General features: G+C 41.0%; 1 protein-coding gene across 1 annotated transcript in view; it reads right to left on the bottom strand.

Annotated features, from left to right (window-relative positions):
- The window catches only part of SLC2A12 (solute carrier family 2 member 12), a 69,377-nt gene that overhangs the window by 17,281 nt on the left and 24,434 nt on the right, over positions 1-27,662 (bottom strand). Inside the window, exons 2-3 of the mRNA XM_012474473.2 lie at positions 23,845-25,185; positions 1,723-1,845 (exon numbers count right to left, since the gene is read on the bottom strand). Coding sequence (XP_012329896.1) covers positions 1,723-1,845; positions 23,845-25,185 — 1,464 coding nt within the window. The remainder of the gene's footprint in view (positions 1-1,722; positions 1,846-23,844; positions 25,186-27,662) is intronic.

Here is a 27,662-nt window from a genome sequence, read left to right as displayed (position 1 = left end):
CTTTGTTTCCTTCAATCTTGAGCCATTTCTCAAAAGGTAGGATAGAAACATTAGAAAATTTTATATAAAAACCCAAACCATGCTTAAATAGTAACTCCAAAGGTTAATTTCCAAAAGTGGATATACTAAATAAATACATATGTATGTATGTGTGTATATATGTTTGTATATATATACACACACACACATTTTGAGCAAATGTCACTTTTGAAAATTATCTATATAAGGACTATATCTATGAAATGAAGAAATATTTGTTTCATAGAATTTTCCAGTCTGGATTTTCTTGATTGCAGTCACGTTGCATGTTCATGATCCCTATATGAAATGAAGACAAACCGACTCATTGGTCAGTTTTGGTGGATAACAACTGCCACATTATTTTGAAAACTAGAAAATAAAAAGAAAGTTTCAAGCACATATTTTACCTTTCTTATATGAGCCACACTTCAGGGTAGCCAAATAGCTAATGAGAGGAAATTTCTCTTTAGAGAGGTATTTCAGATGAAAATGGAGAAGGAATGATATAATAGATAGGTCTGGGAAATGATCATTAAAGGAGCCCTATGTGACAAGTGAGACAACCAGACCTGATGTGCCTCCTGTTGGCAGGTCACATGGTGGCAGCTGCCAGGGAGCTCACCAACAAACAATATCCAAATCTCCTCAAGCTGCTAGCTTAAAAAAAAAATTAGGCTTTATTTATTCATTTTAGCTCTATCATTCTTTGTAATCCCCAAAGGGTTTCCCTTCTTACTCTGCCCATGTTTACTAGCTTCTGAGTTGGAGCTAGGAAACAAGACGAATGCAAGTTGGAGCTAAGAAACATAAAAGACAGAGAGGAGGGCCAGGCGTGATGGCTCATGCCTGTAATCCCAGCACTTCGAGAGGCTGAGATGGATGGTTCACTTGGGGTCAGGAGTTTGAGACCAGCATGTCCAACATGGTGAAACCTCTGTCTCTACTAAAAATACAAAAATTAACTGGGCATGGTGGCATGCGCCTGTAATCCCAGCTGCTCCAGAGGCTGAGGCAAGAGAATCACTTGAACCCGGGAGGCAGAGGTGGCAGTGAGGCGAGATCATGACACTGCACTCCCACCTGGGTAACAGAGCAAGACTGTCTTAAAAAAAAAACAGAGAGGGACATGCTACATGACTATAATCAACAAAATTCAGACTGGAAAATTCTATGAAACAAATGATTTTTTAATTTCATTAAAAATATAAGGTACAGTGGGGATGAGGAGATGGAGACAAAACCTACAAATTTTGAGCCATGCCAGTCACTTGTATGTTATGTATTTGGGTCATGATTCAAATCACGTATAAAAAACAATTATAAGACAATTAGAATGTGAACACAGACTGGATATTTGACACTAAGGGATGATTTTAATATTTTTAAGTGTGATAATGATACTGTAGTTATATTTTTTTGAATGTCTTTTAGAGGTCTATGCTGAAATACAGTCAAAACAACATTCATTACCTATGGGACTGACTCAAAATAATTTGGTAGGGGGAAAAGCAGGTGGGGTTATAAATAGATTTAGATTGAAAACTGTGCAAATTGGGTCATGGGTACTTCAGGGTCCTGGCCATTCTAAGAGTGTTTGAAAATTTCCACAAAAAAAAAAAAAAATTGTTTTTAGGTGGGTGTGATTCCCAAACATTTGTCCTATGAGGACAAAGACATTAGAGGAAAACAAAGACTTCTTACCGGTTACAGTCAAAAATGTCAGCGAGATGAGGAGATTGATGCCCCAGTTCATGCTAGAAGTTAAAGCCATGGCTCGTCCTCTGATCCCACCAGGAAAGATCTCGCTGAGCACCAGCCAGGGCACTAGAAGAAAGGGAAGAGTGCGTGGTGGACAGCATTTTAGCAAAAACCCATTGAATCCGAGTGTCAGTGCCCTGATCTCTCTCTGCCCTCGTCCTGCCGGGATTTGTGGTTGGGAAGCAGGGCCATTTCCTACCTTAGCAGGACAGGATGGAAAAGGGACGTGCTGCCTCCTCACCTCCAGCCGAGGAAGAAAGGATTCACAGAAACACTAGGAGAGCTGGATCAGGGTCTCCACGTGTAGGGTGAGGGGCATGAGGCGCTGGTATCTGACACAGGCCTAAGAAATGCAAACCGCACAGGCAGAGGCGGGGGCCACCCGCCTGGCAGCAACAAGAGAGCCAGCTCTGGACATCTGCCAAGCACAGGAGCCTGGGTGCCAGAGCCCAGGTGTGCCTGCTGGAGGACTGGGCTGTTTCCTCGACTCTCTCCCCCTGACCTTGGAGGCATTGGAAATCACAGCTAATGGCTGGGTAGGAAATAGAGCCACCAGGGCGTGAGGAAGCCGGCTACTCTCCCTTCTCCGACTTGGGCGTCCTGGCCTGAAGCAAGCTGGGTGCAGAGAAGTTCTAAATTAAATAGAGCTCCAAGATTTGATTATTGTACCAGACTAGACATTTGAGTTTCTAGAAGGAGAGTCTTATTGGCACCAAAATTCATCAGAGGACTTTTTATTATCTGAGAGTGACAGGGAACATTATGGGGGTTGCCTGATGGGATCAGATGGGGCAATCGAGGAGCAAATTAACTTGTCTTCTGCTCACAGCCTATCAAACCCAGTTTGCCTAACAAAAAACAGCCAGGAGTTCTTACTGTGGGCGTTTACAAACAATTTTAAAATCTCATCTCATTGGATCCTCACAAAACCCTACAAGGTAGGAACTATTGCAATGCCTCTTTCATCGAAGAGGAAACTGAGGCTTAGAAGAGTTAACTTGCCAAGGTCACGGAGCACATAAGTACCAAAAGTGGCATTATCCCTGGTAGTCTCTGGAACCCATGCTTTTTTATCACTGTGCTCTCTTGATAGTGGTTCAATAAATATTTGTTAATTAATAAATAAATGTGGAGTGTAAGCATCTTTGATTCACTGGAAAGAAGGCCTCCAGCCCTGTCCCAGCTCAGGCTGCCTGTGGGCTGATTTGCTATAATTTAAGAAAACCAGCATTGTTATATCAACCAACTACCCAATTTTATCCTAGGAGAGGGGATGGGAAGAAGAGACTAGAAGCCAGGGAGAGGCCACTCTGGCCAGCAACCATCTGGGCTGCCTATGCCAGAATCAAGCAGTCAACCGTGCCTCTAACTTAAAATTTGCCTCTCCTCACAAGATTACGCTCTGTAGAGAAAACATCTGCTGGGTATAAATTTGCTGCTTTAAAGGAAGAGAAAATGAAGTTGGATTACAGAAGACTGGAAAAATCTATTTTTTCTCCATTATCTTCTCCAAGTGAATCTATACAGGGTTACCTTTCACGCATGGAATATAATTGTAATAAAAAGTAGTATAATTATTATTGTTCTTATTAATGGGGAATTCAAAACTAGGAAATCCCATGTCTGCCACCCCCTCACCTCACCTCTCTTCCCCTGCCCCTCTCCATGCCAAAAGACCTTCACTAGATTCTTGTAGATTATATCCTTGGTGGAATCGCTTTACTTTTAATGAGATCAGTTTAGTGCTCAGGCAGCCCTGTCTTGAGCATTGCAAGACTGAAGATCCAGCTCTGAGTAGGACGATATTTGCATAATTCTGGTGAAGGCTTTGTAATGAAGACCTGTCCTTGGACAAATGCAATATAAAATTATATAAATCTGATTTTTAAACTAAATAATATATGCCATGGACCAACCCCCCTATACCCCTTTCTGCCATGGGTATTCGATGCTGACCAGGTGAATCTGAGGATTCCTACAACCAATTGCTTTAACAGCCATGAGGAGGTGGTAGGGTAAAGGGCACTCTCACTTTTTTTTTTTTTTTTTTTTTTTTTTTTTTTTTTAGTAAAGATAGCTCAGGGTTTCTTGTTTCAACTTCCATCCCCACCTCATCACCTTTCAGACCTCCTTCTTTCCCTCCCCATCTTTCATCATGGTGACCTTTTGGAATTATTTGGTGAGATTTGGGGAGAATCATTGCTGGGCTCATCAGAACCACTTTGGCCTCAAATGAAAACGAGTTGATCCTGCTATGATCAAAAGTGGACCTTGCCAACAAGAAGACGGGACAGTTGCACAAAACACGAATCATATGTGCTCAGAACTGCCAGGGATTTGTCTAGAAAAACTCGAGATCCACATTGCAAGCCTGTCCTAGACAGCTGAGCCAAGTCCTCGGGCAGTTTAGTCAGCAATTAGTGAGTTGATTATTGGAAAAAAGACTTCCCTCAGTCTCTATTCCAAAGGAAACTTATCAAGCAAGCCCTACACCTGATGCTTCCAAAAATAACTGTACCATTGCTAAAAGAGTATACTTCTTTATTGATTGAATAGAAGGAATTAAAGAATTGATGGCTTGGTTTATCTAATATTAACAAACTGGATGTTGCAGCAATTGACAAGTGTTTTGACAAGGATGGTTCAACCTCCCAATGTGGAGCCTGTCAAGTTAAAAATAAGAATATTGAGCCAGGCATGGTGGCTCACACTTGTAATCCCAGCACTTTGGGAGGCTGAGGTGAGAGGATTGCTTGAGCTTAGGAGTTTGAGATCAGTCTGCACAACATAGTGAGACGTAAGACCTTGTCTCTCCTTAAAATAATAAAATAAAATAAGCCAGGCCTGATGGCACTTGCCCATAGTCCCAACTACTTGGAGGCCGAGGCAGGAGGATTGCATGAGCCCAGAAGATCAAGGCTACCCTGAGCTATGATCACACCACTATACTCCAGCCTGAGCAACAGAGTGAGACTTTGTCCCTCACCCCTAAAAAGAGAGAATATTATTTTAACAATGATTTCAGAGGTGTAAAATCACAGGTTTTCACTCCAGAGAGAGGAAAAACAAATCTGAAAGCAGCATGTGCAGCAAGATAGAATCACTGAAAGGATCAGAGTCTTTTCATGGCAGACCTAGAAGCAAGACAGTGCCTAAATCTCACCAGCCTTGATGTTCTCTGGAAAGATTCTGTCAATACCTAAAGCAGAAGCAGTGGAGAAACTCAGTTTCAGTTCTTATGAACTGAAACTCTTGTTCATTCATAAGAGATATGAATCACACATGAGATTTAATGTGTTTATGTTTATAATAACAGGTGGGAGTTTTCTTAATCATGAATTCCTTTTCCCAATGAGATGGCCCAATTCCTTCCCGAGGAAAATCAAGTTATTGCCACAGGGGAGGGCTCCCTTTCACTACCACAGCAAAGAAGCAGTGGCTGTCTCTGGCCATCCTCTTTATTTCCTACCCTGATGACAGGCCAAAAGGGGATACACACTGTCCTATTTGCTTATCAGGAATCCACAGAGCACTCATAACAGAGATGCAGTGAACTCTTCTTGAGCGCAGCCACTGCAGTTCAGCAGGCACTAAAACGATTCTCCTCAACTCCTATTACTCCACTTTCAATCCCATCGTTTCAGGACTGCCTCAGCAATTCATACCCTTATAAATGTCAGGGTCTGCACCAATCTTTAAGGTCTTCTCTATGTTGCAATGATAGAAGAAATTTTGGACTTGTTGGGGGCAGAGGAGTGGTAATTGTTTATAGATAAGGAACTCATATTTCACATGGTATTAAATCATCAGGGCTGCCCATCAGAACTTGCCTGATCCAGATGAAATCCACAGACAGAGTGTTTATGGCTACACAGAGTGTCATAAAAAGATCATGAAGGGCAAGTGTGTTGAAGTCTGTCTGTGTTCAGTTGAGGACATGGACTTGGATTAATAGGGATATTCAATGGAAATGGCAGCCCCCCAATATGTGTATTTCCCCGTCCTACCTATTTCAGGCTACTGCCCCAGTTATTCCCACAGAAACTGTCATTTAACCTTCTATGCCTTCAGATTTAAATTCTGCAGCTCTCCAGGCACACTTTCTGTTTGGCTTGAGTCCTTCCTAAACCACCTGGCATGCTAGCCCAGGGTTTGAAAGGCTCACAGAGGTCTTGAAAGTCTTGCCAGAGACTCCTAACAATTTGGAGGAAGCTCTACACTCAGGCTGCAGAGTTTTCAACAACTTGATTTGCAAAGGAGCCATGCCCTATGCCTTGTAGGACTTAAAAATCCTTGGTTTTTATCGCCTTTGTAAGCAGCATGCAGCACACCTACCTCTCTGACTGTAAAGGAGTAATTAAAATGTGAATTTGAGAGGGACTGTGCCCTTCCCTTCCAAGCAGATGTTTAAATTCTGGCCTCAAAAGTTGTCTAACTGGAAAAATTGGGTTCTTTAAAAACAAGTATACGACCGGGTGTGGTGGCTCACTCCTGTAATACTAGCACTTTGGGAGGTCGAGGCAGGTGGATCTCTCGAGCCCAGCAGTTCAAGACCAGCCTAGGCAACATGGTGAAACCCCATCTCTACAAAAAATACAAAAATTAGCCAGGTGTGATGATGCGTGCCTGTAGTCTCAGCTACCCAGGAGGCTGAGGCAGGAAGATTGAGGCTGCAGTGAGTGATCTTTTCATTTTAAGATCAAATTAAAACTATGATCTTAAATTGAAATTTATTTTTATTTACTCTAAGAGTGTCTAAGAGTTTTTCTGAATTATTAACAGGAGATTGAGGCTGCAGCGAGCCCTGATCATGCCACTGCGCTCCAGTCCAGGCGTCAAAGCAAGACCCTGTCTCAAAAAAAAAAGGCCAGGTGTGGTGGCTCACACCTGTAATTCTAACACTTTGGGAGGCTGAGATGGGTGGATCATCTAAGCTCAGGAGTTTGAGACCAGCCTGGCCAGCATTGTGAAACCCCATCTCTACTAAAAATACAAAAAATTAGACAGGCGTAGTGGGTCGGGGGGCAGGTGCCTGTATTCCCAGCTACTTGGGAAGCTAATGCAGGAGAATCTCTTGAGCCTGGGAGGCAGAGGCTGCAGTGAGCTGAGATCACACCACTGCACTCCAGCATGGGAGACAGAGTGAGACTCTGTCTCCAAAAATAAATAAATAATAAATAAGTAAATGAACCCCACTATAGGTTACCATCCCCAACAGTGGCAGTGATGTGGTTGCTTAATTACTTTTTCTTTTTTGTTTTCTCAGTCTTCCTGAGTCATATCCACTCATGGCCTTTTGTAAAAGAAATACTTTTTCAAGAATATTATCGTGAATTACTTAAATTACGAGCTAAAAACGGCAATGAAATAAAGGCTCAGTGTTCTCTCATCTTTCTGTCCTAATGATTTCTAGTCAAAACCAGCTGAAATGATTTCTCAAAAAAATATACTGGCGGAATTGGACTAAATGGAATACCCCTCAAAAATGAATGCTAGAGTTAAAAATGGAACTCTTTTGTGAGCAGACACCAACTGGGGATAAGAGAGAACTATGGCAATGGTCTTCAAACTCTCTGGCTTGTGTCACCTGGAATTTTAAAAACTAAGTATTTTCTTTAATTTATAAGCCAACAGCTAACACTTTGTTCACCATAAATTAAATAATAGCAAAGGGTGCAACTTGTATTTAAACTCTAACATTTAAAGTAGAATGGTTTATTACTCTTTTAAATGTTTCCTGTGGGATTCAAATAACATAACTATTGGATAGCCATGGTCATCTATTTAGAAAATTTAGAAACAGTCCAGCGCAGTGGCTCACTCCTATAATTTCAGTGCTTTGGGAAGCTGAGGCAGGAGGATCCCTTGAGGCCAGGAGTTTGGGACAAGCCTGGGCAATATAACTAGACTCTGTCTCTACAAAAAATTTAAAAAATATACTCAGGAATGGTGGTGCATGCCTGTGGTCCTAGCTACTCAGGAGGTATAGGTGGGAGGATGGCTTGAACCCAGAAGTTTGAGGTTTCAGTAAGCTGTGATCAATCATACCGCAGCACTCCAGCCTAGGCAACAGAGCAAGACCCTGTTTCTTAGAATGTAAATAAATAAATAAATAAATAGTATAGGAACAAAGTGCTTAGTAGAAAGTTTACATTGTTTCCTTTTCACTTAGTATTTTACTCTGCTGTACTGCATTTTTAAACTGGAAAGTCTTTTATTGATCACCCCGTCATACATGTCTCAAAAAAAATATGACCTTAGGCCAGGCGTGGTGGCTCACACTTGTAATCCCAGCTACTTGGGAGGCTGAGGCACGAGAATTGCTTGAACTCAGGAGGTGGAGGTTGTAGTGAGCCAAGACTGCATCATTGCACTCCAGCCTGGGTGACAAGAGTAAAACTCTGTCTCAAAAAGTAATATTCATAATAATTTTTTAAAATATGACCTTAAATTGAAATTTATTTTTATTTACTCTAAGCACTTCTAAGAATTTGTCTGAATTGTTATTAACATAATAATTACTATAAATGGACCAAAATTAGAGAAATATCTTACATATTTTAGAAATGATTATTAAACAGGAAAAAAGAAAATGTATTGGAAATACCTCTCAATAAGATGGATGGGAAATTTTTTCCTTTATTTTGTATCTGTGGGTGAATGTCACTTATTTCTAGATTAACATGATACATTTATACTTTTTTAATAGATGAAAATTATTGTTCTCAAGAATTATTAAAATATGGGGAGTTGAAAAAAATTTGTAATAGCAAAGTCACCTAATTCTTTGAATAACAAAAGCTATTTGTAATAATATATTGCTGATCCCTTGATTAGATGATCATCTATTCTTTGTTGAAAGCAAATTATTGGAAATATCTTGACTTATAAAAGGATGATTGTCTAGGCTTTAGAGTCATTTTTGAACACCTACACCAACATTTCCAATTGTCTTTTTGATTAGTGTTCTTAGGTTTTTACAATTTTGGACATGTATCAAAATAATATTTCTGATAGTAATAAGTGTGCTTTCTTTTAAGTGGGAGAACACTTATAACTGGGGAGATGGGGAAGGAGAAATTTCAAGAAACAGATTTTTTTGAACCTGAATCTCTGGAAATTGATTTGCTTTGAATTATCATGGAAGGAGTACTCTTCAGAAAGTCAACTCCCTAGAGCAGTGGTCCCCAACCTTTGTGGCACCAGGGACTGATTTCGTGGAAGACAATTTTTCCACAGACAGTGGGTAAGGGGGATGGTTTCGGGATGATTCAAGCCCATTACATTTATCATTAGCTTCTTACAAGGAGCGTGCAACCTACATCCCTCGCATGGGCAGTTCACACTAGGATTTGCCCTCCTATGAGACTAATGCCGCAGTTGATTTGACAGGAGGTGGAGCTCAGCTTCACTTGTTCACCCACAGCTCACCTCCTGCTGTGCATCCGGGTTCTTAACATGCCACAGATCAGTACCGATCCGATCCATGGTCCAGGGATTGGGGACCCCTACGCTGGATCATGCATACCCCAATTTGCAGACCACTGAACTAAACATTCAAAATGCCAAGCCAGGCCAGGTGTGGTGTCTCATGCCTGTAATCCAAGCTCTTTCGGAGGCCGAGGCAGGCGGATCACCTGAGGTCAGGAGTTCGAGACCAGCCTAACTAACATGGAGAAAACCCATCTCTCCTAAAAATACAAAAAAAAGTAGCCGGGCATTGTGGTGGTCTCCTGTAATCTCAGCTACTCAGGAGGCTGAGGCAGAAGAATCACTTAAACCCAGGAGTTGAAGCTTGCAGTGAGCCGAGAGTGTCACTGCACTCCAGTTTAGGTGACAGAGTTGGACTCTATCTCAAATAAAAAAAAAAAAAGAAAACCAAAACCAAAAAATGCCAAGTCAAAAAGGAAGGAGCTACAAGAAACTGGTCTTTTCTAGTTTGAACTATAACTTAAATGTCATGGCTTCAGAGATAATATTTTCTGTTGTACATTTTTCATGATTGATACTTTAATTAGGAAAGTATTATGTTTTAAATATCACAAATTTTCCTTGAAAAATTCTTAACATTGTGTCCTAGAAAACAGTAAAGTAACACATGAATACTTATATTTATTTAGATAGTATTAAAACATTAGCCTGTCACTTTAATGTCTTTTACAGTCCAATATTTATCATTTTCAAGGTCATAGAACTATAATGGGAGTATTAGACTGAGAGGTAAGTTAAACACTGATGTATTATGTGAGCAGTTGCCCATGGTGACAGGATTGATGGTGTCATTTTGTTATGCGTTTAGCTGTGCTTATGCTACAAAAATGTAGTTTTGAACTCTTTGGTCCTATTAGGTACTACTACTGCAACATCTAACTCCAAAGAGGAAAGCAGGATTTAATTAGCTAAGTGCACATATTTCTTTATGTTTTTCCTGTGTTGTTTGGATGCAAAGTTAGCACAGAACCACATGGGTGCTCTTTTTCATATATTTTGCATTATTTTCATGACTGATGCCAGACGACCAAATAATTCACCATTCCCATCATTCTAAATGAACTTTGACTTAATTAGTTGAGAAAAGGGAGCAGTGTTTGTGTAAATATTGGTGATAACTGAAACTTAAGATTTAAAGGGAAAAACAAGATTTGAAAGATCTTAAAAGTAGACACAACAACATAAACCTGTTATGTGACTATTATTGTATAATGGCTACATTAAATAATAAAACTCTTCTGTTAACACTTTTGCACTGTTGGTGGCAGTGGAAATTAGTTCAGCCTTTGTGGAAGGCAGTGTGGCGATTCCTCAAAAACCTAGAGGCAGAAATACTATTCGACCCAGCAATCCCATTACTGAGTATATACCCAAAGGAATATAAACCATTCTATTGTAAAGATAAATGCACATTCACACATATGTTCATTGCAGCACCATTCACAATAGCAAAGACATGGAATCAACCTAAATGCCCATCAATAAGAGACTGGATTAAAAAAACATGGTACATATACACCATGGAATACTATGTAACCATTAAAAGGAACCAGACCACGTCCTTTTCACGGGCACGGATGAAGGTGGAAGCCATTATTTTTAGCAAACTAATGTAGGAACAGAAAACTAAATACTGTGTATTCTTACTTATAAGTGGAAGCTGAATGATGAGAACACATAGGCACATGGAGGGGGACCAACACACACTTGGGTCCGTTGAAGGAGTGTGTGGGGGGAGGGAGAGCATCAGGAAGAATAGCTAATGGATGCTGGGCTTAATACCTAGGTGATGGGATGATCTGTGCAGCAAACCACCATGGCACACGTTTACCTATGTAACAAACCTGCACATCCTGTACATGTACCCCTGAACTTCAAGCAAAAGTTGGAAATAAATATATATTTAAAAAATAAATAACCCTCTCCTGTTCAAAAAATAATAATGTCTGAAATATGCCTTTTCTCTAAAGGTATGTGATTATCCCACAAGAATGGTGGAAGAGGAAGATGAGCACTGAAAAAGCCTTTGACTGTGATGGTTCTGCATGTTAGGGACCTGTAGGCTTGGAGGAAATCTGAAGAACAGCAGAATCTTTTTTGAAACACCTGATGTGCTTCTGCAATGTCAGCCTCTTTGTCTTAAACCCAGTAGGTCTTGAAATGAAGCCACTAAGTAAACTTCCAAATTAGAACCTGCTGCTCCACATCCCCGGAACTGTCATAATCTGGAGCTGTGCACACATCATATGAACAATTTTTTTTTGAAGAGCCAGAGTTATTTGTTTAAATCTAAGTTTAAATTTTATGGCAGATGACTCTTACGCTTCCAACATTGATGCCCATCCTCCAGTAGGCTGGTTCAGCTCCATAAAATGAAAGAGAACAAAAAGCTAGGCTCTAGGGACTTTGAGTTTTTCGAAATTCTAGTGTGTTGTTTAGAACAGAAAGAAAGACATTTGAGTTAGAATATTTGGGTTGGGAGCCAGTTTTCCGTGGGTCTCTCACATTTCTTCATGTCTTGTGGGCAAAGGCACTGACTGTCTTTTCTCCAGGCTGTCTTTTCCAAGGCTGCTTGTATAATAGCCTTGTTGTAGGCTGCATAATAAATAGCCTTGGAGATAAAGATAGTGCTACCTGCTGGAGCAAAGGGCAGATTTGTTGCCTGTTCACTAAAGATAATGTCTCCTAGAAAAAATAACAGAAGAATAAAAATAGATAAATAAATACATAAAGATCACGTCTCCCTCCAGGGAAGACATCAGAGTGGCTTTACCTCTATTATTAAAAAAAAAAAAAAGTGGTTTTGTGAAGCTGGGGTTCCCTCATTTAAAAAAAAAATTATGGGAGGGTGTCATCTGGCCCCCTTCGTGATGACCTGTGAGTACTGGGGCTCGGAGAACCGGGGCAAGTGCTGATGTTCTGGCTACTATTTTGCTATGGTTAGTAAAAGGCCCTCTGTCTCTGACCAAGGAGACTTGTGTTTTTTGTCAATATCCATTTGTGGATATTGACAGGCTAACTTGTTAGCTTGTGGAAATAGTGACAGGCTAACTTGTTAGCTTGCAAGTGGGATAACATCTCAGCCCCTTATAGCTATTGATAGTTTGATTACTTGTGGCTATGGTATGATTTTTCTACGATGATGTTTTATTGCTATTATCAACTAGATTGCTCATTCACATCTGAGAGATTTAATGTGATTCTTAAGCCTGAGATAATCCATTAAAATATTTCTATAAACTCTAATGTTTAATTAGGTCAGCAAAAACACCTCCCTCCCAAATTCCAGGTTTAGATTGTCACATATTTCTCTTAGGAAAACCATCGAAGGAATTTCCTCCAATCTTTTTGGTAAAGAGTCAAGTTTAAGTACATTCAATTACATGAAACCAAGGTAGGAATAATTATCCTACCTTGGATTAGCTATTCTCAATCTTTTTGTCAGAGGAAGCTGGGTCTTATATTTAGAGAAAAACATGGAAAAACTTAGAAATGAATTTTGTCTAACACTGTAAATTTTTTTAAATGGCCTTAATTTTAGTGAATTTAAAACACAAACATGCTTTATTCACCAAATATCAGAGATGGCCTTGAATCCTGGATTTAGTAGCTTTACTCAGAAATAATTTTTGGTCAAATGTACATGAGGTTCCGCACAAGCCACAGTCACCTCTCAGTCCCTGGATATTGGGTCAGAGTCATACTAGAGGAGATCAGGATATCCAGCCCCAGACGATAGAGCTCCCCCTTAATCATGGGAGCTGATAGAGTTCTAGAAAGAATTTTTTGATTCATCCAACAAATGTTTATTGAGACCCAATTATGGGCCAGGTGCCATGTGAGTCTTGGAGGAGCCAATGTGAACAGGGAAGAGTTTATGTTTGCACAGGACATATAGTCTAAATTAGCTGCACCAACTTAGAAGAGTGGACATTTGCATGTTTCTCAGCCTATATCTCACCCTTCATCTTTCACCAAAGCTTCATGATTTTCTGTAAAACCTGTCTGGTTTCCTAGGAAGCCCTCTAGACTGCAGGTGACCTAGGATTGAACTATACTTCTCAAAGCCACAAATCTGGTCTTTGTGGTCCTGACTCAGCTGGATTTATGTGTAGAGGGAGGGAAAGATGACCACAGCATCATAAATCAATAAAGGGCTTGAAGCACTTTCTGTGTGTCTCAGAGTGACTTCAGCAAAATGCCTGTTGAAGTCAGTGCTGGCATTATCAGAACTGTTCACCTCATGTCTAGACCACAGCCAGACATTTAGTAACACTAATGACTAAGTGTATTAAGTCCATGCCACACACCATGCATTGAACTAGGGGGACTTTATACAGACACATTTAGGCCACAGGTGGATATGACTGCCCTGTTTTCTAGATAAGAAAACTGAAAGCTAGAGAGATCAACGGACTTGCCCAAAGTCCTACACAGTGGTGCTGGGATTCAAGGCCAGGCATTCCAGTGCCAAAGACAGGTCCAAATTCAAACACAATGGCTTTCTTGCAGTTCTCCTCACTCTTCAAGCTCATGTTCCCAAAGCCATCTGACCTGTCATTAGCTCTGCTTCAAGACCTCCTCCTCCGAGATCGTCACACTGCTGTCTTCATACACACCTGGGCCCAAATGTTACAACCCCAGAAACGTCTCAGTCATCATCATATCTGAAATAACCCTCCTTCAAGCATGCCCTTTCACTTACCCTCCTTTATTTTTCTTTATTACTCTTACTTCCACCTAAATTTTAACACTTCTGTCTCCTGAAACTGTATCATAGGTGTTTTTTTTTTTTCTTTTTGCCTGTCTCCATCACTAGCTCCATGAAGTTAAGATGTGGATCTCCAGCACCTGGTACTGTGCCCACCATGTTGTGGGTGAGCAAGACACACTTGCTGGATGTGTGAGTGAATCAATGAGTCCCTACCACTTCTCTATCTTCTCTTCGTGCTCACTCCAAGATGTTTTCCTGCTGGAATTCCTGCCTATTTGAGTCCTCAGAGTTGGTAGAAGAGATCAGGGGAGGTTATTTGGTGTCACCAGTCACTTGAATATGTGAATACAAAGGTAGCTGAAGTCACAGCTTCAGTACCTAATTTCATATGTGACCTTGGGGAAAATGTCTTCCATCTGCTCACAGTGAAAAGTTATTCATCATGAGATGAAAGAAGAGGATAATTAATTAGTTTATGGACATATAAATTTTTCAATTAAAAAAGCCCTAATAATTGTTATGAAGAAAAGCCAGTCACACATGTTTTTCTGAATTACAGTGGCTATTTTAAGGAGGGCTGGGTTTCTACACAAGTATCACCTCAGATGAACTCATGAAATAATAATATTATGCCTTGGGTTTTGGCTCATCTTGACTTTACTTGTGAAGCATGAATACAAAAATCTGCACATGATTCTATGTCTTCACAATGTCAAGAATCTGTGATTCTATGTTGTGAAACTTGAACCATGTTAGAAAAACTCTGTTATTAAAAGGAGCTAAAGTGATGATCAAGAACACCCCAGAAACAGTGGAGAGTCGAGGTAAGATTTTGAACATATTTAAAATGAAAGATAAGATATGGAAAACAGAGTGATTAAAAGTATATATTCTGATTTTATTTGATCAAAGAGTTTTAATGTTAGCTACAGAAAAATGGAAGGGAGGGGCTTTTCGCCTCTCTAGTAGGCTGATGGAGCCTATGGACCCCTTCTTAGCATATTTTAAATGTATTTTAAAAGTACATAAGATGTCAGGCACAGTGGCTCATGCCTGTAATCCCAGCACTTTGGAAGGCCAAGGAGGGTGGATCACTTAAAGTCAGGTGTTCAAGACCAGTCTGGCCATGGTGAAACCCCGTCTCTACTAAAACTACATAAATTAGCCGGGCGTAGTGGTGGTGCACAACTATAATCCCAGCTACCTGGGAGGCCGAGGCAGGAGAATCACTTGAACCTGGGAAGTGGAGGTTGCAGTGAGCCAAGATCACGCCACTGCACTCCAGCCTGGATGACAGAGCGAGACTCCCTCTCGAGGAAAAAAAAAAAAAAAAGATTAAAAAAAAAAAAAACGTAAGATTCCATATGTACCCCCTTCTGAATTCCAAATTCTAGGGCAACCCAATTATTTTACAGTTAGGGAAACAGAGAATCAGAAAGTAAAATGATGTGGGGATCTACTTTAATCTAAGAATAAAAATGCTTTCCTGGCAGAAGAAAACCATGCTGTGATCTAGCACAATTAAGAACGTTGTTCTAAGCCAATCCATATTTAAGAAGATCTAATAAGAATGGTTTAATCTTGCTTTCAGTTTTACTTTAGAACAGCAAGTACTTTTCCCTTCATACTTCTGTTCAACTTCTGTTCACACAGAGAATTTGTTTGTATTACAAGCAATAAGTTCTCTAAATGAAATACCTGAGCACTAATCACATCAGGTTAATAAGTTTTGTAATGCATTCAAGATCTGGTATGAAAAGCTTGTTCCTAATAAAAATCTTCTTTGAACTCCAACTAGTTTATATAGTTTACACCAATGCCCTAGAATACAGTTTTGGGGATTGAAATGGAATTACTATGGTATATTTTCTTTAGAAAAGAGAAATAACAACGTGAATATGGAGATAAAAGATTGACTCTGAGCAAGAAAAAAAAAAATAATTATTCAGATCTCTTTTAAAAACATGAGAGGAATTCATAGCCCCAAGAAAAGAATGTGAAATGACTGTTCTCTTTAGAAGGTGTGACTTGGATTCCTGCCTCTGACAGTGTGACTCCAAGCCTCAAGTGTGAATACCCAGGCCAGTCCTTGCACCTGCAGTTGTAAATTGGACAGTTCATGAGACGTAAGAAGCATTTGCTTTTCCTAGACCCCAACTTCCTTCAACCCTGAGACTCTCCATCTCATTGGCATTGCTTTTGGTCTAAGAAGTTCTCCAAAGCCCCACTTCTCCAAGTTGTAGCAAAAAGCAGAGGATCCAAAAACGCCTAGAACAACTTTAAGATACGGTGTCCAAAATTCCCGAATAACTATTTATGCCTTAACAAAGAAATGCCTAAATACCTGCCACTAATTGTTTCTTAACACTACTAAATCTCCTGCATCTTTTCTTACAGCCAAAATCAGAAAGAGATTTTTTTTTTTTAAATCATGTCCAAGTGATGTATTGTTCTGCAAAAATCTCGTGATAGTGTCTGGCAGAAACAGGATAGTATTTCTAGCTTACTTGGTCCCTAGCCTGCCCACTAGCCAGGTCTTTACACAAGTAAAGAAACTCAATTTGAAATCTTCCCTATGTCTGCATCACATTTTTAAGTCCTTTTCCTCTTCCCCACTTAAAAACACAAAGGTAAGTAAACCAGCCTGATTTTTAAAGACTCATGCATCGCTCACTTAAAGAGTCAGAAAGAAAAAATGTGAGATGTTTCCTCCTTGAAAATGCTTCCAGTTTGTATCTACATTCTGGTTAATAAATCAAATAAACACACAGCAGTAATACACCATTGCTAAGGACTAAGATGTGTTGTCACATTGTCACTCACGTTACATCATACTCTCATACTTTATAGCATCTAAAGCACTCTCACATATATTAGGTCATCTGATGTGTACCTGTACTCTAGGAGATAGGACAGCTATTACTACGCCCATTTCATAGATTAGAAACAGCTCAGAGAAGAAAAATCACTTAGAGGTCACAGGGCCAGTAAGTAGAAGGGCTGGGATTAGAACAGAGGTTTTCTGATTTTAGATTTACACTCTTGGTAGCCCAGAACTGAATTACTCTAGAAACACACTAGTAGCTCATACAAATAAAGACCTCTAAAAAATGGAGTGGATTCAAAGTGGAGATAAAACTTTCATTAAGCTTCAAAAAGAGGGGCCGGGTGCAGTGGCTCATGCCTGTAACCCTAGCACTTTGGGAGGCCGAGATGGGTGAATCATCTGAGGTCAGGAATTCGAGACCAGCCTGGCCAACATGACAAAACACCATCTTTACTAAAAATACACAAATTAACTGGGTGAATTAGCTGGGCGTGGTGACGCATGTCTGTAATCCCAGCTACTTGGGAGGCTGAGGAAGGAGAATCGCTTGAACCTGGAAGGTGGAGGTTGCAGTGAGCCAAGATCTCACCACTCCATTCCAGCCTGCCTCCAGCTTGTGCGATGGGAACAAGACTCCATCTCAAAAAAAGAAAAAAAAAAAAAAAAGAAGAAGAAGGATCTGGATATAGTAGAGGGGGAAGGAAGAGGCCACAAAAATGCTTTGTGTTTATTGAGCTGGGTGTGGAGCAGTGGGGAATAAACCCACATTGGTAACGTATCGCCTCATTGCACAATCCCGGGGGCATCAATCTCCTTGTCTGTTACGTGGAGTGTATGGTGACCCTAAAGCACAAGTAAGTCGTGACCCTATGGTCGTGCAGATGCCCTAACAGAGCTGGGTGAGATAATGGAGGGCCCTGAAAAACCACAAAGTTTTTACCTTAACCATAGGTGATATAGAAGGAGAAAGAACATGGATTAGCCTACAAGTACTTAGGATTCTAGTTCCAAATATGTGTGTCCTCAATCTCCCAGAATTTCTTTTATTTATTTTCTATTAAATGGCTCATGCCTGTAATCCCAGCACTTTGGGAGGCTGAGGTGGGTGGATCACTTAAGGTCAGGAATTTGAGACCAGCCTGGCTAACATGGTGAAACCCTGTCTCTACTAAAAATACAAAAATTAGCCAGGTGTGGCGGTGGGTGCCTGTAATCCCAGCTACTTGGGAGGCTAAAGCAGGAGAAACTCTTGAACCCTGGAGGCGGAGGTTGCAGTGAGCCAAGATCGCACCATTGCACTCTAACCTGGGTGACAAGAGTGAAATTCCATCTCAAAAAAAAGAAAAAGAAAAATGTTGCACCAGATGATTTCTAATCTCCCTTTCATCTTGAAAGGCATTTGACTTGTTTGTCGTGGGAGAAAGGAGGCCATCTTTGAAGATTTGTAAACATTGATGACATGAGAAAAATGGTATTTAAGGAATATTGGTATGAAAGTTGCCAATACCAAAATGGAGTCACTTATGTCAAAACACAAAATGGAGTCAGGAGGACAGGAAAGAAGGAGCTCTTATTACAAGAGATTTCTGTATGTACTACATGGTTTTCCTGTAATAGGACTTATTGCAAGAAAATCCCTCAAGACTGTAGTATTCCAAATATTCTGTTTACACAAGGACACTTGCCTAGCAAGTCTGTCTCTACCAACCAATAAGCTAATGCCAGCTTCTGTAACAAACCCCTGTTACCTTTGCTCTTTGTAACCTTTGGTTACAGTCTGCATGGACTTCTTTTTGTCTTTAAAAGCTTCCCTTTTACCCCAACCCCCAGATAGGTCTATGATCCATCACAGCATGCATACCACAGGTTTGCAACCCCCCTGCTATTCCCTACTGAACTCTTTGCTTTGGAGAGTTGGTCACTCATTTTTGGTTGACAGTGGTCTGGAGGATGGATGGATGTGAGAAGGACCTCGAATAGACAAAGACTTCTGGAAAGGTATCCCAGTAATCTGACAATGAGATGATAAGAGGTAGCACTGGCAGGCAGAAATAGGAAGGAAACCATAATACAAGAGCCATTGAGATCACTGACCGAACTGAGAAAAAGCCCCAGAGCATCGCTCGGAGTAGCAGGAAGAGTGACTGCCCTCTGGAAAGGGAATGGAAGTGGTAAAGAACTCTGGTATAAGGCAAAAGAATTCAGCTTTGAGGTTGTTGTGTTTGGCTGACAGTGAAGCGTCGAGGGGGAAGAGTTTAATACTCATTGGGAAAGAAAGAAGCAGAAATCATGTGAGAGATGGAGCTGGAGATAAGTGAGAGTCATCAGCTCAAGGGAGATAATTAACGTTCCTGAGAAAACAAGCAGGAAAGCCTTTATAATGCATTAGCAAATGTGTTTTTCAGTTTTATAGCTAAAGAAACAGAAGGCCAGGAGACCTTAATGAAATGACCTCACCTCTTGTTTTAGATGGAATGGAAGCTAGTCATATATTTGAATAATTAACATTTTGATTTTTAAAGTCTATCGCAGCAATGAACTGAATTCGGAGCCCTTGACCTTTTGAAATTTTTCTCCCCTAGAGTCACATGTATTCTCCCTTAAGCCAGAGTGTGTTACGGTGGTGATTTTGTGCTGTGTTACTTAACTAAGCTGGAAGGACATTTCCCAGAGTTCCCTTCCCTGGGTAGCTCCCGGTGAGGGTTAGAAAGAAGAGAAATTTGCATGATTTGGAAGGCCAAAGTGACCCCACAGTGCTGTGCTTGAGGCGTTGGTGCCAGGCCCAGCTACCCCCGCAGCTCGTGCACCCTGCTGCCCATACTGGTTCCCCTCGTTGGGGTGGGGGGCAGCGAGTTTGGTCAGATCTCCTCCTGCAGCTTCTCCAAGCACTGGAGCAGGCTCTGGGAGAAGACAGCAGGTTTTCTGCAGGTCGCCTGCCTCACTGGAGTGAAGTGGTGAGAGAAGAGACATGCGTGCTGCAGTGCCCGCTCATGGATTCCAGTTTGTCTACCGGATTCAGTGGGTCGTCTCTGCTTCCCTCTGCTTTGAGTCCAGCTTTTCCTCCTGCCTGCTCTGCTGCCAAGCAGAAGCTTCAGGCCACCACCAGATGCCAAGGCCGCAGCCTTCCACGGGCTTCTTCACCAGCTTCCCTCCGTGCCTTGATTAATAAATTTTTCCTTTTTCCCCAACTCTCCCCTTCCAGACCTTTGTGTTCTCAGCTTCTCCTACAATTGTGCGATGCCGAATCCCTGTAAGAAATTCCTTACCGTATCACTCACAGCCGTTCTAACTCCCTGCTGCAATTGCTCAGGCTGTCTAGAGATTACTCAGGCCTTTCTCTACCCAACCTCCCTTTCGTTGACTGCACTCGTGCATTTTTACTTATTCCCAAGGGACCATTAGCTATGAATAAATGATGATGAGATTTTTAAATGCATTTTAATATGCATGAGATTTTTAAATGCATCTTATAAAAATGGTCATCATGATAGACTAGAAACCAGTATTAAAGTAGTGGCTGAAATAAGGAATAGAAAAACTGTAGACTTCAGGTGTCTGACCCTGGGTACCTCCACAACACCCAGAACTACCCAACTCCACCTGTTAAGTAAGAGAGAAAGAAACGTCTAACTTTGTTTAAGTCATTGTTAATTTGGTCCTTGTTATATCTGCTGAGCTTGAATTCTGCATTCAACATTTTAATACATTCAGTTATGCAAGTAAATGTGCAGGAACAACTCTCAGTCTTATAAAAAGTACATGTTCACTTACTTAGCAGAGCTTCAGAAAAAGACTATGTCTCTATTTTGCAAAAATGCGGAATGGTCCATGAGTATCCTGATGGAAGGACAATGATACACTATTTTTATTCATTCTTCCTTCTAGTGGACTTTCAAGGAGAGGACTGAACTAAAAATAATTAACATTTACTTTCAAGACCAACACAGGATTGCCTATTCTTGTCTTAGGCTTGAGATTAATGTTGAATTTCAGAAGACAAAACATGTTTTCATTTATTTCAGCAAGTCACTTAATTTCTTTGAGACTCAGTATCTTCATTTGTAAAATGCAGTGAATATCCTTTCTTCTCAGGCTTGTTTTGAAGTTAAAATGAAGTACTCCAAAGTATGTAAAAACTGCCTAGCACAGTATTTGACATACTAGGTGTCAATAAATATTAGTGGAATCTAAAGCTTAAACTATATTTTTAAAGAATTAGCATAGAATGTTATTGAAAGACAAACAGCCACCAATAATGTTTTCCTTTTTTTTTTTTCTGTTTTGGAGACAGAGTCTCACTCTGTTGCCTAGGCTGGAATGCAATGTTCTCTGCAACCTCTGCCTCCTGGGTTCAAGAGATTTTCCTGCCTCAGCCTCCTGGGTAGCTGGGATTACAGTTGTGCACCACCACACTCAGCTAATTTTTGTATTTTTAGTAGAGGCGGGGTTTCACCATGTTGGCCAGGCTGGTCTTGAATTCCTGACTTCAAGTAATCCACCAGTCTCAGCCTCCCAACATGCTGGGATTACAGGCATAAGCCACCACGCCCAGTATCCAGTAATTTTTTCTAAAATCAAATTTGGTTTTCTGAAAAGGAGAACTCTTGCTCTAATACAATAAGGTATCAAATGATATGTTCGACTAGAAGGTTTGCTGCATTTTTCAAAATTACCCCAAAACTAAAGAGAGATGGATAGCATGAGATTGAAAGGACTCTAACTACGAGTAGGTTGGTTCAAGAGGCCTAAAATCAATGTCTCTCACATTATGCTGTGTGCCATGATGTATACCCTTTCAACCTGAGAGGTTTACTGAATTAGAATGAGGAGGGTATCCCTTTCTTTTTTGTGATTTTTTCTTACACTCTCAGTTGATTCTTGACATTTCGAAAAATTGGACCAAGAAAGTTGATGTACAAAGGAAATACTTTTAATTTTATGATGAATATACAAGAAAAAGAGATGCTAGCAGAAGCAACCAATGGAACTACCACCTGAAGTTTATCAAATGCGCAAAACTTACTGTGCTTGTTAACATAGAGAAGTTTCATACCCAAATCTAAGTTGTTTCTTAGTATAAGAGTGCACCCATATCTTGTCCTTCTGCTTTGAAGAGTTTCTTGAAATAAGAATGTAAATAAATAAAATAAAAATGTAATAAAAATAAAATAAATAAAAATACAAGTAAGTTGTTAGCTCAAATTTCTTTAGTTTAAAGTATCATAGTAGCCACATAAGTATCTCATAGGTATACATTCAAGATAATTGAATCCCAAAATAATGGTAGAAATCTGTTCCCAGGAAACTGTTCATTAATGGTAATTATCATTGTTAAGTCTTAAAAAGCAGGTTTAAGGTTCAGGAAGAAGTCTGAGTCATCAGAGGCTGGTGGTACTGTAATGTTTATTCTATCTGCCCAAGCCGTCTTAACAGGAGGAAATATGTCTACTCAAAGTACAGAGAAAGGGCCAACTTTCAGTCTTCCACGCCTTGGACCATGACCCAATCTTGCCACAGGTGATTAAGCCTGAACTTCCATCTCTGACTTGGCACAGCAAAGAGCAATGTCAATCAGATTTCACCCAAGAATTTGAACAAATCAGAATCTAGAAACTAAGTGCACTTAGAAGTGGGAGTAGAAGCTGAAAAATGAGGAGGCAGAGCTAGAGCAGGAGAGGCCATATCAGCCATGTGCAGGTCTAGTTATTAATTGAGATTAAGCAGGCCAAAACTGCTGGTTGCTGACCAGAAGGAGGCAGATACAGAGAGTGTAGCTCAGTCCACTCATCTACAATCTCACTGAAGATAGGGACAGTGTCTATCTTGTTCATTACCCTTTCCCCATCATTTAGCACAGTTCTTGGTTATGAAAAAGTTCATCAGTCAATACATATCACTTAAATGAATAGTTAATGAGTTAACAGTGGATGACTAGAGCAAGCCCCTACCTGACCTTCTTCCCAGAAACCCTGTCCAGTACCTGGAACCAGAGCCCTACCTCTCTCCAGAAAATTCCTTCTTCTTCAGCACAACCTATGTCTTCTTATTGCCCAAAACCTCCAATGCTTTCCATTATTTGAGCCAATTTGATTGCCTCCTTGATCCTTGTCAACAAGTTTCAAAACCAACTTTGTGATAGAGAGGGAAGGACTGAGAAGGAAAGAAAAAGGAAGGAGAGGACTAAAAAAGAAAGGGAGAGAGAAAGGAATGGAGTAGGAGGTGAAGTAATAGAGGCTACCCTTCACAACCTCCCCACAGAGACATTCAGGCTTTAGATATGAGGCTAATAGACGAGAGAACTGCCACAAACAATCTATTCTAATAAATCCATCTCTAAAAGCGTTTGCCGAAGAGAGGTGTTCATACTTTGTCATTAGAGCAGACTAGTTCTATAAAATAAAACAACCTCATAGCTATGTCCCTGTCAGTTGTTAGTATTATGTTGAATGACAGCAACTAGACTTTTATGCTTCTGTTTAATGGAAAAGAGTAAAGCGCCCCGGGAGGCTACTCTAGTGAATAAGATGTACTCAAAAAAATAATTCATCCTCCTTCTCAACTCATAATGTCCTCCTTCTTTACTATCACAAGAATGCATCCACTATTGTGTCTTTAAGAAAATCTAAACATTTGAACTTTTTTCTTCTACATAGGAAGAAACTCAGAGATGATATGGAGGAAAATGTTACTGCAGCAAATTTTGCTTTCACAAAGCAATGTAATTCCCTTGGGCAGTAAATATCTTTACAGGTCTGGTTCATCCTCAATCAATGGGAGTTAGTATCCTCACGTGACAGATAGTGGGAAACATATCTTTCAATTGAACACTAGCCCTGTACTTCTCAGAAGCAGATATAAGCGATAAAAGCCTTCTGCATTAGAAGGAGCATCAAATGACCAATGTTATCCTTGTCTTGCTTCTAGCACTTATATGTATGAGGTACTATAGCAGTACCATGCTCTGACTGGTCAAAAGCAATACATTAATATTAACAGGGGGAAAGAGGGAAGGAATAAAGAATAAAGTACTTACTTGGTCCCAGACCAATTGAAAAAGCAGCAACATAAACAAGCAGGCTGGCTAAGGACAGCCATTTCAAAAAAGCTGGGACGTCCGCAGGGTCTGCGACTATCTGGTACTCAGTGTGGCTTAATCCAGCATTTAGCAAGGACGCTGAGGTCGTCTCCGCTCTCTTATCCACATCATTTCTCAGGGGCATGAGTGAACTTCTGCTGTGGGAAGCCATCCCTTTGAAGTGGTCTCTGAGAGTAGTATTGCTGGCTGACAGGTTTCCTGGTACATAAATCGCAGACTCATCCAAGGACTCGTTGATAGAAGTGTGACTTCTGCAGATATTGGTGAAGTTCATGTGGATGTTGAGATTTACGACGCCCATGGTCACCAACGAAGCTGCCATCACAGAGGAGCCGATGCAGAGGAATGTCTTGCTGCCGACATGGTCTACAAGAAGAGTGGCGGGGATGGTGCTAATGACCTTGACGACTCCAACCCCAGTGGAGGCGAGGCTAGCTGCCTCATTGCTTTGAAAGCCAACTGACTTCAAAACAGTTGATGCATAGAACAATATGTTTGGCTGGCCAGTGATTTGTACAAAAAATACCAGTGTTAGTCCTATCATGATTCGGGTCCGCATGTTGTCTTTTGAACGAAACAGATCCCAGAAACTATACTGGTACTCATCTTTCAGGGAGGATTTGATCACCATGAGTTCCTCAGTTGTATCTGAGAGTGCTCTTAACCTTCCAAGAACCTTGCTAGCAGCTTCCTCTTGTCCTTTCATCACCAGAAACCGAGGGCTTGGAGGAAGAAAATACATTGCAATTGCTTGCAAAACTCCCAAGGGAATAACAAGACCAAACATGTACTTCCAGCCGTGGAAAACATTGGCAAATGCATAATTCGATATATAGGCAAAAAGAATGCCGATGACAATCATCAGCTCATTCAGTGACACAAGAAGGCCTCTTCTGTGTTGAGGAGCAATCTCTGCAATGTAAACACAAGTGGCAATGGAAGACAGAGAGATGGAGACCCCTATGGCAATACGTCCCGCTATAAGAACCGTGTAGGATAAATTGAGAATCAAGACTAAGCTTCCGAGTCCAAGCAGGCAGGAAGACAAGATGATTGCTGTCCTTCTTCCATACCTGTCTATCAGGACCCCGCCGGTGAGTGAGGCCAGGAGGGCTCCAATGAGGAGGGAGCTCACAACCATTTCCTGCTCATGGCAGCTCAGAGCTAATAAGGTTTTGATCTGAAGAAGAGCCCCAGAGATGAGCCCAAGTTCATAACCCACCAGGAGGCCACTGACAGCAGCAGTGACAGACGACAGGAAGGTAAACATGCCACAACCTACAAGCAGAGAGAAGAGACAGGGAGGTCAGTTCTCAATTGAGATTTTAAACATTTTGTATTGCAGCGGAGATTTAACCTTGTAGAAGTCTTTCATAGCACTGAGTTTAAACACACATACAACTATGATAAAATAGCGCACTAACCAAAAAATGATTCGATATAGCAGGAGAAATCATTTTTCTTTCTTTTTTTGGGAGGAGAGGCATGGAGACACGTAGGAAGTCCAGTTTCCTTCTATTTGTGATGTTGATGTTTTTGGTTTAGATCAGACAGTGATGTTGAGATAAGCGATGACACATGGTAAGGACTGAACAAACAAGAGTGTCATATGGTTCAGTCCTCGGCAGTGGATCAGCAATTCAAAGAGCCTGACTCTCGTGGTCCCATCCCAGTTCTCTGAGGGCAAACCTTTGAGGGCAGGAGAGAGAGGATAGGAGCCTCTAGATGTGCTACAAGCTCCCTGCTGGATAGCCTGGGTCAAAATGAAACACAGCCCCCGGAAAACTTGCCCTTTTATCTCCTGGGCCACAATCGTGCTGCAAACGGCCTCTGCTGAACACATGAGGGTGCTGGGGCAGAGGGTGGAGGTGGGAATGGGCAGTGCATGAATGTCTTAACAAGCCAAGGTTTTGCTAAACAGAAGGAAGAAAGAAATGAATGTAGCGTAAAAAACCAGCAATATCCCTTACTCGTTCTGAGTATGGAGAAAGGAGGATGGAACACAGGCAGAACTAGGAGACTTTACCTTTATATTGTTCTTTTGTTAATGTTCAAATCCAAGGAAAAATGTCAAAAAGTTAACAACTCTTAATTTTTGGTGGTAGAACACAGATGTTTGTTATATGTTTGCAACTCGTCAAAACAGAAACAAAACAAAACAAAAAGGTAGTAGAGGGAAGAGTCTTTCAGTCCCAGGAGAAAGTAATTTCCAAGGCCTTAGGGCAGGAAAGTTCTCATTTCATTTTAGGAGCTGTCAGATGACCAGCATGTAACGTGTCACACGTCGGGAGCCTGGAGAGGTAGGAGAGAAAGGGCTTACAGTGAATTTAGATAAGTACAGAGGGGGCACTTCGAGTAGAGCGTTGTTGGTCACCGTGATAACTTTTCATTGTGTTCCAAGTATAATAGGGCCAACACACATTGAGAGGTGTGGAGGGCATTGACGCTATAGGTTTTCTATTTATAAAGGTCACCTTTGCTGCTATGTAGAGAGATTAGTTCTTTAAAAGTCAAGACTGGCAAGACTGGTAGCAGGGAAGAGGTTGTTGCCTTGGTTTGGACAAGAGATAACAGTAGCTTAGACTCGGGTGTTAAGAGTGGAACGAGATAAATAGGCAGATTCAAGACTTATTTTGGAGCCAAAAACCACTACACTTGTTCAAGGCCGGATACAGTGGCTCATGACTGTAATCCCAGCACTTTGGGAGGCCAAGGTGGGTGGATCACCTGAGGTCAGGAGTTTGAGACCAGCCTGGCCAACATGGCAAAACCCCGTCTCTACTAAAAGTACAAAAATTAGCTGGGCATGATGGTGCACGTCTGTAGTCCCAGCTATTCAGGAGGCTGAGGCAGGAGAATTGCTTAAACCCAGGAGGCAGAGGTTGCGGTGAGCCAAGATTGTGCCACTGCATCCAGCCTGGCAACAGAGCAAGACCCCATCCATCTCACACACAAAAAAACGAAAAACAAACAAACAAACATTACACTTGTTAAATAATTGAAGATGGAGGGTAAGTGGGTCAGAACCCAGGATGACTCTGTGGCTTGAGCGGTTGGGTGGGTGATTTTATAATATTCAATATACTCGATACAGTACTATATGCTGCCAACACCCATTGAGAAGTGTAGAGAGCATTGTACTATATACTGTGCAGTGCAAGGTACCGACATAGGGAAGGTTAGGAATAGAACCAGTTGTGGGTGGTGGGTCATTAAGAGGAGGGTAAAAATCAAAAGTTTATTTTGGACTTAGTAAAATGGTTTATTTGTTTTACCTGTAAGACATTCAGTTAAAAATGTTACGTAGCGGATTGGGTATACAGATTTGGAGCTTAAAGGTAGGTAAAGCCTGGACATATGCATTTGGAAGCCAGCAGCATGCATTGGGTATTTAAAGCCACAGGAATGGGTGAGATCACTTAGGAAGATAAAACAGGAGAAAAAGAGAAGCAGGATCAAGACTGGGACCTAGGCAATGCCCACATTTAGAAGAGTAGTGCCAGCAAAGGAGACAGAGAAGAATCAGATCTGAGATGTAAGTCAAATGGGTTAGAAATGTACTCGGGCACACATTTTCATAGGCTGAGCTAAGGCTATTTACCCCTGCCTTTTCGGGGTTGGGGGAGGGCATAGTTAAAAATGCTGTTCAGCTGTAGTGGAATAAGCAGGTCACATAAAGGTGATCTAAATCTCTTTCTATCGCAAATGCTCAAGGTATTTTCTAACTCCAGGATCCTGGTAGGATATGGGAATTG

Source organism: Aotus nancymaae, unplaced genomic scaffold, assembly GCF_030222135.1.
Source record: "Aotus nancymaae isolate 86718 unplaced genomic scaffold, 86718_ANA_hifiasm-v0.15.2.pri h1tg000040l, whole genome shotgun sequence".
Lineage (NCBI taxonomy): Eukaryota > Metazoa > Chordata > Mammalia > Primates > Aotidae > Aotus > Aotus nancymaae.
This window is presented reverse-complemented; position numbering and strand designations above follow the sequence as displayed.